General features: G+C 38.5%; 1 protein-coding gene across 1 annotated transcript in view; it reads left to right on the forward strand.

Annotated features, from left to right (window-relative positions):
• The window catches only part of LOC149836403 (uncharacterized), a 43,774-nt gene extending 29,671 nt beyond the window's left edge, over positions 1 to 14,103 (forward strand). The window contains exons 5-10 of the mRNA XM_090005318.1: positions 11,873 to 11,941; positions 12,420 to 12,535; positions 12,629 to 12,683; positions 12,776 to 12,896; positions 13,656 to 13,798; positions 13,886 to 14,103. Of these exons, the coding sequence (XP_089861444.1) occupies positions 11,873 to 11,941; positions 12,420 to 12,535; positions 12,629 to 12,683; positions 12,776 to 12,896; positions 13,656 to 13,798; positions 13,886 to 13,987 (606 nt within the window). The 3' untranslated portion in view covers positions 13,988 to 14,103. The remainder of the gene's footprint in view (positions 1 to 11,872; positions 11,942 to 12,419; positions 12,536 to 12,628; positions 12,684 to 12,775; positions 12,897 to 13,655; positions 13,799 to 13,885) is intronic.
• The last annotated feature ends 3,756 nt before the right edge of the window (positions 14,104 to 17,859 follow it).

The following is a 17,859-nucleotide window of genomic DNA, read 5'->3' on the forward strand; positions in this document are numbered from 1 at the left end:
GCGTGGTTGCAGGAGAAAGCTGCAGGGGCTAAGGGGGAGAGGCAAAATCGAGAGGGTAAGCCCCTCTCCCTGTCGATAAACCCCTTTTAGGGTTCGGCTGCCAAAAAAATTGGATCTGGGTCGGGTTTGGACCCGACCCGATCCGGATCCAAAACATAATTTAAAACTCGAAATGGACAATTTTGGACTCGGTCAAAGTTGACCGAGTCCAAAATGTGGACGGACTCGGCCCGGACTCGTTGACCGAGTCCGACTCGGCGTTGACCGAGTCCGGGCCGAGTCCGAAGCCGCACCCGAGTCCGTGCGTGTCGACACGGTGCGGCAACCCTTTAGCCGAGTCCGTGTGACATATGATATGGTATGATACTTACAACACTACATTTGTAGTGGTTGGACTAGCTCCAATGGCTCCAAGACTAGTCAACTTTTAGTTGACTGACCAGCCTTTTAGTTCATTTTGAACTAGATACAAAAAAGAAAAAATTTTAAAGGTAAAATGAGAATATATATATATATATTATTTACATATGTACAATTTAACAAAACCTCGGGGATAAAAAAATGGATTTACTTTGTGGGAGTGGACTTGGATGTATTGAATCAGACTTAGATTTGTATGTGGATCTATTTCTTCTGAATCTGACTCAATTAAGAAACAAATGTTTACAGTATAATTAGAAGGCTAAAACTGGAAAGTTCTTCTCTGAATGTATAATACGTGAAAAGAATGTTTAGGTTTGGAGAAGCGGTAGGCTCTATCTTGAGCTCTGCCAAGGACGACACTTCAATAAACCCCAATTTTATGAGCTTCCTTTAATCAGAGTTTGAAGCTGCAAATAGCCATGCCATTTAGTACTGGATCAGCAGACATTCGGAAAAAAGGGCTCCTTGCAGGATATAGTCTAGGATAGGTGGAAATGGGAACAAAGACAACTTGATTAGTCCTGTGGTTGTGATTGTTCAAATCCTTGGTTCATTGTGCTGTTAATTGTATGTTGAATGATATTTTCTTTTATTTTTCCTAGATTGGGTGGTTTGGTTTGCACAGTAGATGATTATTATTCAGTAGCTTTGTTGTTTTTGTGGTGAAACTCATGGAAAATTGGATGCTGCAACTTTTTTTCCTTTTCATTAGATCTTGTGCTTTCTGGGGTGCAATGAATATCATGCTGGTAAATAAGAACATGAAATTTTAGTCTCTATAAACTTGGAAAGCAAGAAATCGGAGTATGATGCATACACCAAACCTTCAAACTGTGCTACCTAATCTTCTTCAAGGCAACTGCCAGTTATAAGAGTTGAGATACATGTTTTGACTCTTTACCAATGTTGTGAAAAGCATTGAGGAGTAGCGAAGTGCTCCCAATATGAAACAAGGCATAAGCCTCAAGGCATAAAGCATAAGTCTAAAAAAATATTTTTAAAACTTCAAAAATATCTAAAAATACAAATAAATAAATAAAATGTTTTATTTATGAAGCAACAACCAATAAAAAATAGAAAATATCAAATAAATACCGAAAATTATGAGAATAACATGTAATAACATGAATAAAACAACTTGATCTATCTAAGTATCTAACAAATAAAATATGCACGTTCAATGAAAAATTATCTAATTTTTCAAGCACTAGAGCACATAATAATGCATATCTAATTATCTATACTGTCTCACCAACAAAAATGCTTAAACTTATTTTTAATTTCCATGATCTAATGACAAACTAAAAGTCACAAATTCACATTAACAATCTTTTTATACAAAATTATAAACCTACACATACACAATAGATTACATGCACATACACAATCTTTATATGTAGTTATGTACATGTACAAACCTACTCATACACATTTCATTACATGCGTATACACCTATCAAAAAACTATTTTAAAATAATAACACAAACTAACATTCACAATTTGATATACACAATCTTTGCAAAAACCAACACATACATAGTCAATTACATGTACATACATAATCACACGCACATTCAATTAATTGCACAGAGGAAGAAAAAGAAGAAAAGAACAATGGAGGGAAGAAGAAGAAAAGGAGCAACAACAAACAACAACAACTACGCCTTCATCCCAAAACAATTGGGGTCAGCGATATGAACCAAAAAAGAAATTCATTTTGGGTCTTCCACATGAATCCTTTTCCTCCAATCATTTCTATCCAACGCCATGTCCTCGGTGAGGTTCAAAGCATTCATATCCTTTCCTATCATCTCCATCCAAGTCTTCCTAGGCCTACCCCGACCTCTTTTAACTAATATATTTTCCCATTTCTCCAACCTTCTAACTGGAGCATCATTAGGCCTTCGCCGAATATGTCCAAACCACCGTAAACGATTCTCTCGCATCTTATTTTCAATGGGTGCAACACCTACCTTCTTACGTATCTCTTCGTTCCGAATCTTATCTTTTATTGTATTTCCACACATCCATCTAAGCATCCGCATCTCAGCTACACTCATTTTTTGAATATGATGTCTCTTGGCAGCCCAACATTCCGTACCATATAGTAAAGCGGGTCTAATAGTCGTCCTATAAAACTTTCCCTTCAACCGCAATGGCATTCTACGATCGCACAGCACTCCAGTAGCACTTTTCCATTTCATCCACCCAACCTTTATCCTATGATTTACATCTCCATCAATTTCTCCATACTTTTGAATGATGGATCCCAAATATTTGAAATAATCATTCACCGGTATATCTTGCTCACCAAGCTTCACTACACTCCCATCACTACTTCGTTGCTTACTAAACCGACATTCCATATATTCAGTCTTACTCTTACTCAACTTAAAACCTCTAGCTTCCAATGTCTGTCTCCATAATTCTAACTTAGCATTAACCCCAGCTCTAGACTCATCAATCAAAACAATATCATCAGCAAACAACATACACCACGGTACATTTTCTTGAATTGATCTCGTAAGCTCATCCATCACTATCGCAAATAGGAAAGGGCTTAAAGCAGATCCTTGATGTAACCCAACCGTTATCGGGAAATTGGTTGTCACCCCTCCACAAGTGCGGACATTGGTTACTACTCCTTCATACATATCTTTAATTATACTAATGTACTTGAGAGAAACACCTTTCTTCATCATTGTCCACCAGAGAACGTCCCTAGGTACTCTATCGTATGCCTTCTCTAAATCAATAAAAACCATATGCAAATCTTTGTTCCTCTCTCTATATCTTTCAATAAGTTGTCTAAGAAGATGTATAGCTTCCATAGTTGATCTTCCAGGCATAAAACCAAATTGATTCTCCGATATCATGACAACCTTCCTCAACCTAGACTCAATCACCCTCTCCCAAAGTTTCATAGTATGACTCATGAGTTTTATACCACGATAGTTTGTGCAATCTTGTATATCACCCTTATTCTTATATAAAGGCACCAAAGTACTCTTCCTCCACTCATTAGGCATCTTATTTGTTCGCCAAATCAAGTTAAAAAGATTTGTCAACCATTCTAAACCTTTCTCTCCCAAGCATTTCCAAGCCTCGATAGGTATACCATCTGGGCCAACTGCCCTTCTTGATTTCATTTTCTTCAAAGCCTCTGCAATTTCTTTCTTTTGAATCTTGCGCATGAAGTCACGATTTATCTCATGAAAAGGAATGGAGAAGTCTCCAAGATCTTGAGCATGACTATCATTAAATAGCTTATCAAAATAATCTTTCCATCTCTCCTTAATCTCCTCATCTTTGACTAAAACCCTTTGCGTTTCATCTTTGATACATCTAACCATACCCAAATCCTTCGATTTCCTATCTCTCATCTTTGCAAGCCTATAAATATCCTTCTCGCCTTCTTTGGTATCCAACTTGTCATAAACCTCCTTATATACCTTAGCCCTCGCGTTTCGAACAACTTTTTTAGCTTCCTTCTTTGCTATCATATACTTCTCCAAATTCTCATTATCACGACTCTTACTTAGATTTCTATAACACTCTCTTTTAACCTTAATAGCTAATTTGACATCCTCGTTCCACCATGATGTATCCTTACCTAGTGGTGCACCGCCTTTAGACTCACCCAATACCTCCTTAGCTACTTTTCTCATACCACCCGCTATCTTATTCCACATTGATTCTGAATCCTCCTCGAGACACCAATCAACTTCCTTAACTACCTGCTCTACAAACATTCCTTGTTTAGCTCCTTCCAGTGCCCACCACTTAATTCTAGGATCTATCCTATGTCTATCCCTTTTGCGGCATTGTCTAATTCTAAGATCTAAAATTAAGACTCTATGTTGTGTAGCTACACTTTCTCCTGGTATAACCTTACAATCGATGCAACAACCCCTATCTCTCTTTCTAAGTAGGAAAAAATCTATCTGACTCGTATTAACCCCACTTTTAAATGTTACTAGGTGAGACTCCCTCTTCCTAAACCAAGTGTTTGCTAAGATCATATCATAGGACAAACAAAAATCTAAAATCCTTTCTCCACTTTCATTTCTTTCTCCTATACCATAGCCTCCATGGATATTCTCAAATCCATCCCTACTAATGCCTACATGTCCATTAAGGTCACCGCCGATGAAAAGCTTTTCTCCATAAGATGTCTCTTGTACTACTCCATCTAAATCTTCCCAAAATTGATGCTTAATGGAATCATCTAAACCTACTTGAGGTGCATAAACACTAATAATATTAATAATATCCGTACCTAATACTAATTTAATAAGTAAAATTCTATCACCCTTCCTACGGACCTCAACTACATTATCTATAAACTGACGACTCATAACAATCCCTACTCCATTCCTATTCCTATTTATTCCTGTATACCAAATCTTATATCCCCAAGGTTCTATCACTTTAGCTTTCTCACCTACCCATCTGGTCTCTTGAAGACATAAAATATCAATCTTTCTCCTACACATAACATCTACTAACTCTACCAACTTACCAGTTAAAGACCCTATGTTCCAAGTGGCTAACCTAATTTTATGGTCTTGGACTAACTTCTTTACCCCCACCCGTCCAACAAAGTGAGGGAACCCTTGCCTATTTGACACCACACCCGGGCGCCGGTGTGACGCGTCGCTTCTGGGCGACGACCTAGCAACCCTTGCACATTTATCACTGCCTCCGGGCCTAGAGAGTACAGCGCGTCGCTCAGTAGGGAACGCCCCAACGAAATTCTCATATTGGTTCATTTTCATAGGATATGACAAAGTTTTTATGCTGGCTGTCACAGGCCTACCGCAACCCTCCTCCTTTATCCGGGCTTGGGACCGGCAGTGTATAACTACACAGGCGGAGTTAAAGAAGAACAGAGGAAGGAGGAGGGAAGAAAAAGAAGAACAGAGGAAGGAGGAGGGAAGAAGAAGAAAAAAGGAGGAAAGAAGTGAAATGAAATGGGGATCTTCGAAACACGAGCTTTGATTAACAAGAGCAAGTGTCAAGAATGACACTAAAGCATAACCCTTAAAAAGGGTATAACTGGAAACAAAATAAAAATAAAAATGTATTCTTTATTGATATGAAAAACCAATTGCTTAAGAAGCATTGGAGTCAAATACAAGAGGGGCTGCACCCCTTTATATACACAGCTGAAAGAGGACTCAATAGAGCTGTTGGGCACAGTCCAACAGCTCTATTTAGAGCTGTTGGAATGTGTCAGTCCAACAGCTCTATTAAGAGCTGTTGGACTGTGTCAGTCCAACAGCTCTATTGCTAGTCAAGTCTGGACAGGACTTGACTAGCAACCGTCATTCTAGTTCAAACTGAACTAGATGACATAAAGACAAAAAATAAAAATAAAGGAAAAAAAATACAGAAAAGAAAGAAATTAAAAATGTATTTATATATATATAATAATAATATAATATTATTATATATACATATATGTACAGTTTTACATTTTAACACTCCCCCTCAAACTTACGGTACAATGAGCGAAAGTTTGTCTAAGAGAAAGTGAAATCGGGGAGCAGCGAGAGGCTTTGTAAAGAGGTCTGCTAACTGATATTCTGAAGTGACATATGGCAGATCAATTATCCCGTTTAGATATTCCTCTCTGACGTAGTGACAATCCATTTCGATGTGTTTGGTGCGTTCGTGGAATGTTCTGTTACTGGCAATGTAGATCGCACTTTTGTTGTCACAACACATTTGTGAAGCCTTTGTTGCTTCAACTCCCATGTCAGCAAGCAGTCGTCGGAGCCAAACTACTTCCATGGTCGTGGTTGCCATGACTCTGTATTCAGCTTCGGTGGATGAGAGAGATACCTTCTGCTGCTTTTTACACCTCCACGAGATTAATGATTCCCCTAAAAAGACACAAAAGCCAGTGGTTGAGTGTCTGTTATTGGGATCACCTCCCCAATCAGCATCAGTATATGCAATTAAATCAAGAGAAGAGGAGGAAGATAAGAAAAGTCCTCGTGAAAGAGAGGACTTGATGTATCTGATAATACGCATGACTGCTCCCATATGAACAGAAGTAGGAGCATGTTGAAATTGACTTGCTGTATGAACAGCATGTGCTATATCTGGTCTGGTAATGGATAGATAGGAAAGTGCCCCGACAAGCTGTCTGTAAGGAGTAGGGTCTGCAAGAAGTTCTCCATCATCAATCTTCATTTTAACATTAACAACTTCTGGAGTGTCAACTTTCTTATCATCAGTAATACCAGACCTGAAAACAATATCAAAAGCAAATTTAGTCTGAGATAATAAATATCCTCTAGGAGAATAAGCAACTTCAATGACTAAAAAATATCTTAACAAGCCCAAATCAGTCATTTCAAAATGAGATTTAAGAAGTGTTTTGATTGTTTCAACTCCCTGTTTATCGCTTCCGGTGATGATCATATCATCCACATAGAGAAGAAGCACAATGATCCCTGCATCAGAATTCTTAATAAACAAAGCAGTGTCAGTTAAACAGAATTGAAAACCAATATCAATCATAACACGACTAAACCTATCATACCAAGCTTTTGGTGCTTGTTTAAGTCCATAAAGAGCTTTTTCTAAGCGAAGGACTTTACCCTTAGGAATACTTAGACCAGGAGGGGGTTCCATATATACTTCTTCAACTAGCTTTCCATTTAAAAAAGCATTTTTGACATCCATTTGAAAAATAGACCATTTTTTGATAGAAGCTAAGGCAATTAAGGTTCGGACAGTAGTCATACGAGCCACCGGAGCAAAGGTTTCTTCATAATCAATCCCATATTCTTGGGCATAACCTTTGGCTACTAAACGGGCTTTATATCTTTCAAGAGTACCATCACTCTTGGTTTTAATTTTATAAACCCATCGACATCCTATAGTTTTCTTCCCTGGAGGAAGATCTTGAATATTCCATGTAGAAGCCTTTTCAAGTGCATCTAATTCAACTTTCATGGCTTCTATCCATTTGATATCATTTTTTGCTTGAAAATATGTGGATGGTTCTTCATATGAGTGAATTAATGCAATAACTGCCCTATATGTGGGTGAGAAAGACTCGTATGATACAAACTTTTCTGGAGGCCTCGAGATTCGGGATGATTGTCTAGTTGGAATGTTAGAATATTTCTCAAGTGCACATGGAGTATTAGACTCTTGTCGCCTGGAATATTGAATACTAGTATCTCTATGAACTTCTTCATTTTCAACATTAAGATCAATAATTCTTGGATCATCATCAAAGTTACAATCAAGGTCATATTCATCAGATGTTGATGTTAGATCTAGCAAAAAGGAGTACTCAGTGACGTCTTTTAATTTTCTAAAATCAAAGAAGCTCTCCTTTTCAAGAAAGGAAACATTTCTAGACACATATAGTTTATTATTTTTGAAGTCAAAACATCTATAACCTTTCTGGTTTTCAGCATATCCTAAAAAGGCACAGGGAATCGCACGAGGAGAAAGTTTATCATTTTTGTCAGTAAATATGAAACATTTGCACCCAAATATTCTTAATCTAGAGTAGTCTGGAGAAATGTTCATAAGTTTTTCAATGGGAGTGATATTTTGTAACGAAGAAGATGGCATCCTATTAATGAGATAGGTGGCAGTTAAGGCAGCTTCTGCCCAAAAGTCTTTAGGGACTTGATTTGCTATTAATAAAGTTCTAGTGGTTTCTATAATATGGCGATGTTTTCGTTCTGCCAGTCCATTTTGTTGAGGTGTATAAGGACAAGATCTTTGATGTGTGATGCCATGCAATTTAAGATAATTTTGAAAATCTGTGGATAAAAACTCTCCCCCTGAATCTGTGCGAAAAATAGTAATATCATTTTGAAATTTGTTTTTAACCATATTATGAAAAGTTTGAAAGTATGAAAATACTTCAGACTTATGTTTGAGAAAGTACATCCACGTATGTCGGGAGAAATCATCGACAAAAATAACATAGTAAACAAATTCTCCTTTAGAAATTACTGGTGCAGGACCCCAAACATCCGAGTGTATTAATTCAAGTGGTCTTGAAGAGAAAAAGGTTCTGTTCTGAAATGGTAATCTTTTCATTTTGCCGAGAATACAATCTTTACAATCAAATGATTCAGAGTTACAAAATTTTTCTAGATTTGGAAAATGTTTGATTTTGGCTATATGTGGGTGACCAAGTCTCTTATGCCACAGTTCCAACTCTATTTTTTGAATATTATAACAAAAAGCTTTCTTCGGCATTTCCAAAAAATTCATGTAATAGAGTCCTCCTTCTCTATGGCTTTCCCCAATCAGCTTGCCTGACTGGCGATCCTGTACCCAACAACCATGAGAAGAAAAAGAAATATTACACCCATAATCAGAAATTTGAGATACAGATAAAAGATTTAAATTTAATTTGGGAACATGTCTAATTTCTGGAATAAAAAAATTTTTTGTTTTATAAATTTTTTCAAAATCTCCTATTCCTTCTATTTCAAGAGAAGTCCCATCAGCAGTAAAGACCTTTGACACACTTGTTTTATTTTTAACACATTTGGATAGACTTTGATTATTTGGGGTCATATGAAAAGATGCACCAGAGTCAAGAAGCCAAGAAATTTTACCTAAATCAGAAAAAGATGAGGCTGCTGCGCCGGTCGAAGCTTCAGATGAGGAAGAGGCACCTTTGATGAGAGGCTGAAGGATCTCCATTAGTTGGGCCAGGGAAACTGGTGCATCCTGATCTTTAGGCTCCGATCCAGAAATTGCAGCTCTTTTTTCTCTCAGCTCCTTAAGTTTGGGACATTGTGGCCTGTAGTGTCCCGGTTCATGACAGTGATGACAAATAACTTTCTTCTTATCATAGTCACCATTTTGTCGGTTAAAGTGAGGAGGCCTATATGATCGAACATGATTCCCTGGTCTAGACACGGCTAAAACAGAATCATCTTCAATTTTTAAAGAACTTTTCCGGAGACGATTTTCTTCCATTGTTAACTCTTCAATAGTTTCAACAATAGAAGGAATTTTTCCCCGGTGAAGTAGGGCCGATTTAGTGGTTTCAAATTCCGGCCTTAATCCAGTGATAAACTGGTAAAAATGTTCAACATCGAGTTGTTTCTGACGAAGCTCGATGTCTTCGGCACAATGCCACTTTGGTTCTAAAAGGGAAAGTTCTTCCCAAAGTTCGGACAACCCATTGTAATATTCACGAATAGTTTTGTCTCCTTGTGTCATCATTCGAACTTTTTCTTGGAGGTTGCACACGTGTGCAATATCTTTAAGGGAATACATATTCTTAAGGTATTCCCATGCCTTATCGGCATGATCAAATTTGGCAAGACTTGAGCATTTTTTAATGTCAACGCTATTGATAAGCCATGACATTATCTTCGCATGAGATATTCTCCATTCTTTCCATTTCTTCTCGTATGAGGCAATAGCCTTGATTTTCTCTTCTTCCGATAGAGGGACGTCTTTATCTCCCTCCTTTTTAGTAAGAGATAGCTTAGGTTCCGAATCGGAACCATCCACAATCCCCCATAAGCCTTTTCCCCATATATGGTGCTTCATGATTGAAGCCCATGTTACATAGTTCGTATCGCTTAGTTTCATAGGCATGATGGTGACTTTATCATTGTCATCCATCGATTACAAGGAGAGAAAGAATAGGGATAGAAGAGAAACAAGAAGGAAAATGAGAAAGAAAGAAAAAAAAAACAATACAACAAGATGTGAAATCTTCTCCAATGAAGTGATAAAACACTTCTCTTCAAGTGGCGAACACTTTTGCAAACGGGCACGGAAACCGAGGCAGCTTTTCCTCAAGATTTAGTACTTCCGCGGCTCTGATACCATGAAATGAAATGGGGATCTTCGAAACACGAGCTTTGATTAACAAGAGCAAGTGTCAAGAATGACACTAAAGCATAACCCTTAAAAAGGGTATAACTGGAAACAAAATAAAAATAAAAATGTATTCTTTATTGATATGAAAAACCAATTGCTTAAGAAGCATTGGAGTCAAATACAAGAGGGGCTGCACCCCTTTATATACACAGCTGAAAGAGGACTCAATAGAGCTGTTGGGCACAGTCCAACAGCTCTATTTAGAGCTGTTGGAATGTGTCAGTCCAACAGCTCTATTAAGAGCTGTTGGACTGTGTCAGTCCAACAACTCTATTGCTAGTCAAGTCTGGACAGGACTTGACTAGCAACAGTCATTCTAGTTCAAACTGAACTAGATGACATAAAGACAAAAAATAAAAATAAAGGAAAAAAAAATACAGAAAAGAAAGAAATTAAAAATGTATTTATATATATATATATAATATAATATTATTATATATACATATATGTACAGTTTTACATTTTAACAAGAAGAAGCGGCAGCGGAGGAAGGGAAGAAGAAGAAAAAAAGGAGGAGAAGGGAAGAAAAAAGGAGGGAGGAAAAAGAACAAAGGAGGGAGGAAGAAGAAAAAGAAAAAAGGAGGAAAGAAGAAGAATAAGGGGCAACAGAGAAAGGGAAGAAGAAGAGGGAGAGAGAGAACATACCTGCTGCCGGTGGTGAAGAGGGTGGGAGCTGGGGAGCAAAAGGGGGGAGACAAAAGGGGGGGGGTGCCCTAACATCGGGCCTCCCTCCCCCCTTTTGTTTCGACTTTTATTTTTTAATTACAAATGAGGTGTGCATCTCAAGGTGTATGAGGCACACGCCTCACACATGGTTGCGCCTTAGGCTTGTGCCTGAAGGCAAAATGCCCCTCTCCCTGAGGCGAGGCATGCTTTTCACAACACTGCTCTTTACTCTTTAGCACCTCTATGTCCAATTGTTCTAATGTTTGATTGCTCAATCTTGGTATGCTTTTTGGCCTGCCTTTCAGACAGTTGTCCACTTCTACCTTAATGCAACAGGGTCCAATTAGAATGGATGTGCTCAAGTTGCCATCTGCCATACCGACCATATCTTAGAATATTTGCAAACCCCGTCACCAGCAAATTCTTTCATCTTTTTTTTCCATTAAAGCGGTGGTTTTAAGTCATAATATGAAGAATGCACTATGGTTCAATGAATAACTGATATGCTGGTATTTCAACCCTACATAATATTCCTTGAATCGCTGTGTATTTTCTGTCAAGCCATATAGCGTTGACTTAATAATTCTGTAGAATTTTGGCTTTCCACTTGCCTATTAAGTTTTGTAACAGAAACATTCATTCTTGCTAACATCTTTGTTCCAGATTTCTATTTGTATTTGTCCTGTATCTAGCTTAGTAATTTTATTCTTGCTTATTGATTCCTGTGTATAGCTTAGTGATGTATTTCTCACTTCTCTGCATATTTGTGATATCTTTTTTTTTTTTTGGATAAACCAGATATGTGATATCTTTTTTTTTTTTTTGATAAACCAGATATGTGATATCTTACTTTCTCTGAATTGATTCAACTTGTGATTCCATAACCTTTCAGGAAGAAAGGCTAAAAGCTTTGCAACAGAGGTTGGGAATTCCTTTTGATGGTTCTCGTTTAGATCATCAAGTAAGCATCCAACTTACATGCTTTTATTTGCTATGTTGCATCATCTTGCATGCATTTCCTTGACATATGAATGCATATATTTGTTTTGTTTTTGTTGCATTTCTGTTTCTATGTCTAGGCTTTTTAAGTGTTCTTTATCTCTTGAGGTTTAGGTTTAAGGGTTGATTTTTCCTTTTCTTCTTAAATTGTGGTCATAGTGAGAAAGGTTTAAAAAGCCACTCATATTGAAAAACTCAGGTTCTTCTTTTTTGGAATGGGAAGCTTCATTTATCTGCTTTCCTTCCTTAAGTATTCTTTTTCTCTTTCCATTTCCTTTTTTAGTTATTTTGTTCTCATTTTTCCATTTAATTCTAACTAAGAGAACAAGAAATCTGGGGTCTAGATTTTGAAACCTTGAAATGAAAAAATTCCCATGAAAATTGGTTCATTGTTTTGTCTCCAAGTCTATATTAACCGAGAAAAATTGACACTTTTGTAGGATGCCCTCAGGCAACTTTGGGTTCTGGCTTACCCCAACAGAGAACTCCCGTCACTCAAATCAGAACTCTGGAAAGAGATGGGTTGGCAAGGTACCGATCCATCAACTGATTTCAGGTATAGTACGGGAAGCAAGAAGACCTTGAAGCACATATCTGTTCATTGACTCTTATTAGTGGGTTCCAGTATTGATTTCTTATATTTTTTCAGGGGAGGGGGATATATGTCTTTGGAGAACTTGATATTTTTTGCACAGAAGTATCCGGTAGACTCTTTGACCTTGTTAGATTGTTCCTGGTTTCTAACATCTTCCATCAGCTGATATAGAATATATATTATTTGTTGTTCTACAATCAGGATTTGTTCCAAAGACTGTTGCATAAACAAGAAGGAAGCAGGTCCGAATGGGAGTATCCATTTGCTGTAGCTGGGGTTAATATATCTTTTATGTTGGTGCAAATGTTGGACCTACAGTCAGGTACAGCTTTTTTTTTGGGAAAAAGTAGTCAGGTATAGTATTTTGAAGACTGCTTGTTGTGATATTATTGTGGTCAAATTTCTGATTTTGTAATTCTTTCTTGTCAGTCTCCCCTGGTTGTAAATCTGATTTCCCGTAAAAAAACTCGAGCATTCATCTCAGGTCCAGGGTGAAATCTGCATGGACTTGAAATGAGCAAAACCATATAGTGGTGGGAGAAATGATTTATACTAGAATGGAGTTGGTTCTGGAACTTCCGACTCAGGAAATCCTGAAGAAAGTGCTCATTGAGATTTACAAGATATCATATGATTAAGAATATACTAAGGACGTTATGGGTCATAAAAAATGCCTCAAAAAAGGTGTGACAATATCACATGAACATTTCACTTAACACTTCTTGTGTCAACCCAACACAGCATTGACATGGAGACCTGATGCAATGATACCCACAACAATTCATGAACAAATGCAAATCTGTCAGACATGGTCAATATGTGTCCCTTTTGTATGTCAACATTGTATCAGTTTGTTGTGTCTGTGTCTGCATGCGGTAGGTCTGAGATTCTTGTGGATAAGATGAAATTCGCCATGCTAGAAAAATATCAAACATCGATCAGAATTGATCTTTTGTTTCATGAGAGTGCTTAAGAACTTATTAGGACTTCATCAGTTAAGGATGTCCATTACACTGGAATTTTGAGTTCACAATTTTGCTTAGTTTTTAATCCTAGTTTTATGTCTTGCAAACTTTTTCAGGGAAGCCAAGCTCTTCTGCAGGAATAAACTTCATGAAACTACTTGCAGAAGATGAGATGGCGTTTGACAACCTCTTTTGTGTAGCATTCCAGATGATGGATGCTCAATGGCTTGCTAAGCGTGCTTCATACATGGAATTCAATGTGAACATTCATGCTTTTTGTGATTCTTGCTCGTTTCCAGGTGAGCTTGACTCGTTATTTTTCCTAAATGTCTTTGTGATTTTTCAGGACGTTCTGAAATCAACACAGATGCAATTAGAACGTGAGCTATCTCTGGAAGACGTTTACAGCATCAACGATCTGCCTGCATACAACCTGTTGCATTTATAGCCAATTAACTTTGAATTAGCATTTGATACTTGTAATGTAATGCTATACAGTTACAGTGTTACGTCAATGCTGTAAATCTGCAACATAAAATTCAATTAATTCGAGGATGCTCTCTTGCATGTGGCCCCTTTTGATATCAAGTTCAAAGCAATAAGTCGAGAAAATTTGTTAATAAACATAAAACACACTGCAACTGTCTCAATCCAATCCTAACAGCAAATCAGACAAGGAACCCGAACACGGTTAGTAGCAGAATTGAGAACAACTCTGTCATGCATTTGCCTTCCGAAAACTTAAACCATAAGGCATAGTAACCACATGGAGTTCTATAGACGTTAAGAATTCCCTACTCTGGATTTAAGCAAAAGACTAATGACAAACAGACCAATCAAGAGACCATTCTTATAAAAAAACAGACCAATCACCAATGGGGGCTCCACTTGTTTGGTAGGAGCAGCTAGTGCACGTCACCTTGCGTTGGGACGTTGCAGGTGCAAAACCCAATGGTATAGTTGCATAACTGGTAAGGGCCTGCCTAACCCCAGCTTGCTTCTCAAAAAAAAAAAGGCCAATCAAGAAAGCTATTCCGATAACAAAGAACCTTGTGGGTTATGAACTTGAGACTGAAACCTTTATTTTTATTTTTTTGTTTTTTCCTCGTGGAAACCAAAAGCTGAAGCGAAACTTCTTAAGCACATAATTTAGTTTCTCAAACTGACAGTGTTCCTGATTGTGTATAAAGGATAGTTTGCATTATGTGAAGATCTGGTAGTTGAAGACTTGAAGCTATGGTGAAACAAGGACTAGTCAGTTCCCTTCCTGAAGAACCGCACTGTGTTTGAAAATAGAAGACGGATTCTTCTTGAATTCCCACACGGCCAGTTTCCTGTTTGGATAGAATTGCAACAGATAACTACACACAAAAGAAAGCTGTCATCCAGGATTTTAAGAAGTTTGATTCTGGTCACCAAAGACAGATAGCCATAGGACTGTCAACAGGTCGGGTCAGGGCTTACCTGAACCCGCCCATATAACTAATAACCGGGTTCAAGTCCATGTTTTGTCGGGTCACGAAAATAGAATCCCAAACCAGAACCTGCATAATTTAGAAATTTATTTTTTATTAGAAATATATATAATACTTGGGGTCGAGTTGGATACCCAGCAACAAAGCCAGGTCAGGTCAGGTACCCAACAAAAATCATGACCCATACCCTGCCCACATATTACTCAGTGGGTTGGGGTCAGGGACGGCACTTTCCAAGCCCATACCCTGAAATTTGGGTTCGGGTCAGTTCTGGTATCCCTATACAAACGGGACCGTTGACAGCCCTAGGTAGGGCAACATGGGAGGCGCTTTCCTCCAAATCAAGTACTCCCTTACTGAAAGTTGCTCCCACACCATGCCTCCAGGCTATCATTGAAAAGGTTGCTGCCATGTATTGGTGTCTACGCCTAATTTTCTCTAAAGGCTTACAAGAGGCTAGACCGATTTAGGTACTGGTAATTGTCACACCTCTGTAGAATGGTACGACAAGTAGGGAGCTTATGATCGTCAATTGCTGGATATGATCAGGTATCATCATCAAATTGACAATTCAGTACTACGAGGCAGAATGGTTAGAAGCCGTGGGCCATCTCTCTCTCTCTCTCTCTCTCTCTCATACATGTACATGCACGCACAAAAGAAGAGATCCATATCACTAGCTACCAAATAGGCTTTAATGTCACAATTACTCCCATCATTTTATGGGGTAGTTGTCTCCTTCTTTATTACATAATTCAAGCACCCTTTCATTGTACAGCAACCACTATGTTGTCTACATTCATGCAAGAGATTAAAAGGTAATTTGCACATTATGCTGTTTGATGACTGATGATGAAATTTGACTGGTACAACCCTTTGTAATACGTGCCATCTGCACGAGTGAAACAGATATATGGCTCGGTCTCTACACTGCTGCACCACAGCAAAGATCAACTCAGTCTAAGACCTTCCTCTAAAAAAAAAGACTCAGTTTAAGACCTAGCCAATTCACTCTGCAGCTCTGAGGCCCCAGTCCGTTGACATTCATAGCTATATGAATATGCAACTAAAATTGGATTGCATTAGCTTGGTGCGGTGCCAATGTAGCTAAGGCGAACCAACGATCAACTGCATGATGCCCACATGGTCCCAGGCTCGTGGATACGGGCCTTCCTCTACCCCGAGTTGGAGTCTCCTTATGGGTGTCTCCTTTCACAAGGCGACATGACGCTCCCTGAGGGCCAAGGGAATGCTAACGAAGTTTTACACCACTGGGACCACGACCATAAGTACGGCAGCTAAGGCCAGTGCAGCCGGTGAGGTTTCTCCATGTAACAAATGGGGGGAAATAAATCTAGTTCACTAATTGTGAAACGCTTAATTACTCAATTACATCTACACTCTGCAGGACCTGCATGCACACAAAACATGCCCTATAAAGGCGAAAATTTGCACAATTGGATTGGCAAAAATGGGCAGCAGTAAATACGGCTTTAATTAATATACGTGAGCATGTGCACTCCTTGCAGTTTGCTACTATATTTAAACTTTTCCTTATTGCCATTGACTTCATCAAAATTAATGATAAGGTATGGCGTGAGAAACTAGGAAACTATCCACTTATATAAACAATTGAAAATTTTATCTACAGTGAGGTTGTTTAAAAGTAAAGTTGTAAAGTTAGAGGATACAGTGGGAGAAAGCCCAACCTGGGAGCCCTCAGAGGCTCAGCTAGGACAGAACCAATTTAACATTAGGTCATCAAAATTGATCCCTTATATATATATATAAGGATCCACCATGAAAACTAGTTGCCTGGTATCACGAATTAACAAATATTATCAAGTAGCTTTGATGATGAATGCCAGATGATAAGTGCACCACGAGTACCAAGCTCTTGTTTCAGTTCCTCTACACATGAAGAGAGAGAGAGAGAGAGACCCACAAGCCAAAGCACTGAAGATTCGAAGTGCTAACGTCTTCGTCTCTGACACGGCTCAAATAGTAGAGAAGACCCACCCGCAAACGTAAGTTCATGAAATGACAAACACGTGGCATCCAGATATTGGAATCTCAGGATAAAAAAGTGACAAGTACAGGTGGAATCTCTCTATCCTAAGGTCAGATTCCACAACCTTGCGTCTCATTGTAGGAACCAGAATCTAAACATGAAATGAAAATAATCACCCACCAATTACAAAAGCTACCCCTGATTTTGCACGAGAATCATTTACAGTTCTTCAAATGACTAAACCACCCTTTGACCATATCCAAACCAGACCACCACCAAGCCGCATCAACTACAATGGTGGCAGTTTTCTTTTCGAGGAACCCTCTCCGAGAACCAGACCACTCAATGGACCCCTCTCCCAGCAAAGCAAACTCAAACTCGGGTGGGGCACACGACAACCCTGCCGTGTGTAGCCCACCTTCAAAAGCTGCGAACACACCCGTGCAGCAGTGAAGTTTGATCCGGCGCCTTCATCTCAACGCCTTCACAACCACTAACGGTGCAGTTATCTAAGCGCAAACATCTAACTGAGAATAAGATCACCTTGTTGTAGATAGTTAAAACCCCATGAAGTGGAAAAGCATAGTTGCTCTCTTGAACCAATAGATTTACATGTTATTGGGATGCTTGTATAGTTGTAAATGGCATCATATCAGCAGCGCCATCAAACCTAACAAAGAGAAAAAATGCACCACCATCTCATCTAATACATTGACCTTCAGTAATAAAGTTCACCTAGATATCCTGTTAGTCTCCCACTCTTGCATCATCATTTAGAGGTTGAATACAGTAATACCCTTGTGATTGGTAGAATTTGCCACTACCCATTTTGGT

This window comes from Nuphar pumila, chromosome 5 (genome assembly GCF_984573655.1).
Source record: "Nuphar pumila chromosome 5, dmNupPumi1.hap1.1, whole genome shotgun sequence".
Lineage (NCBI taxonomy): Eukaryota > Viridiplantae > Streptophyta > Magnoliopsida > Nymphaeales > Nymphaeaceae > Nuphar > Nuphar pumila.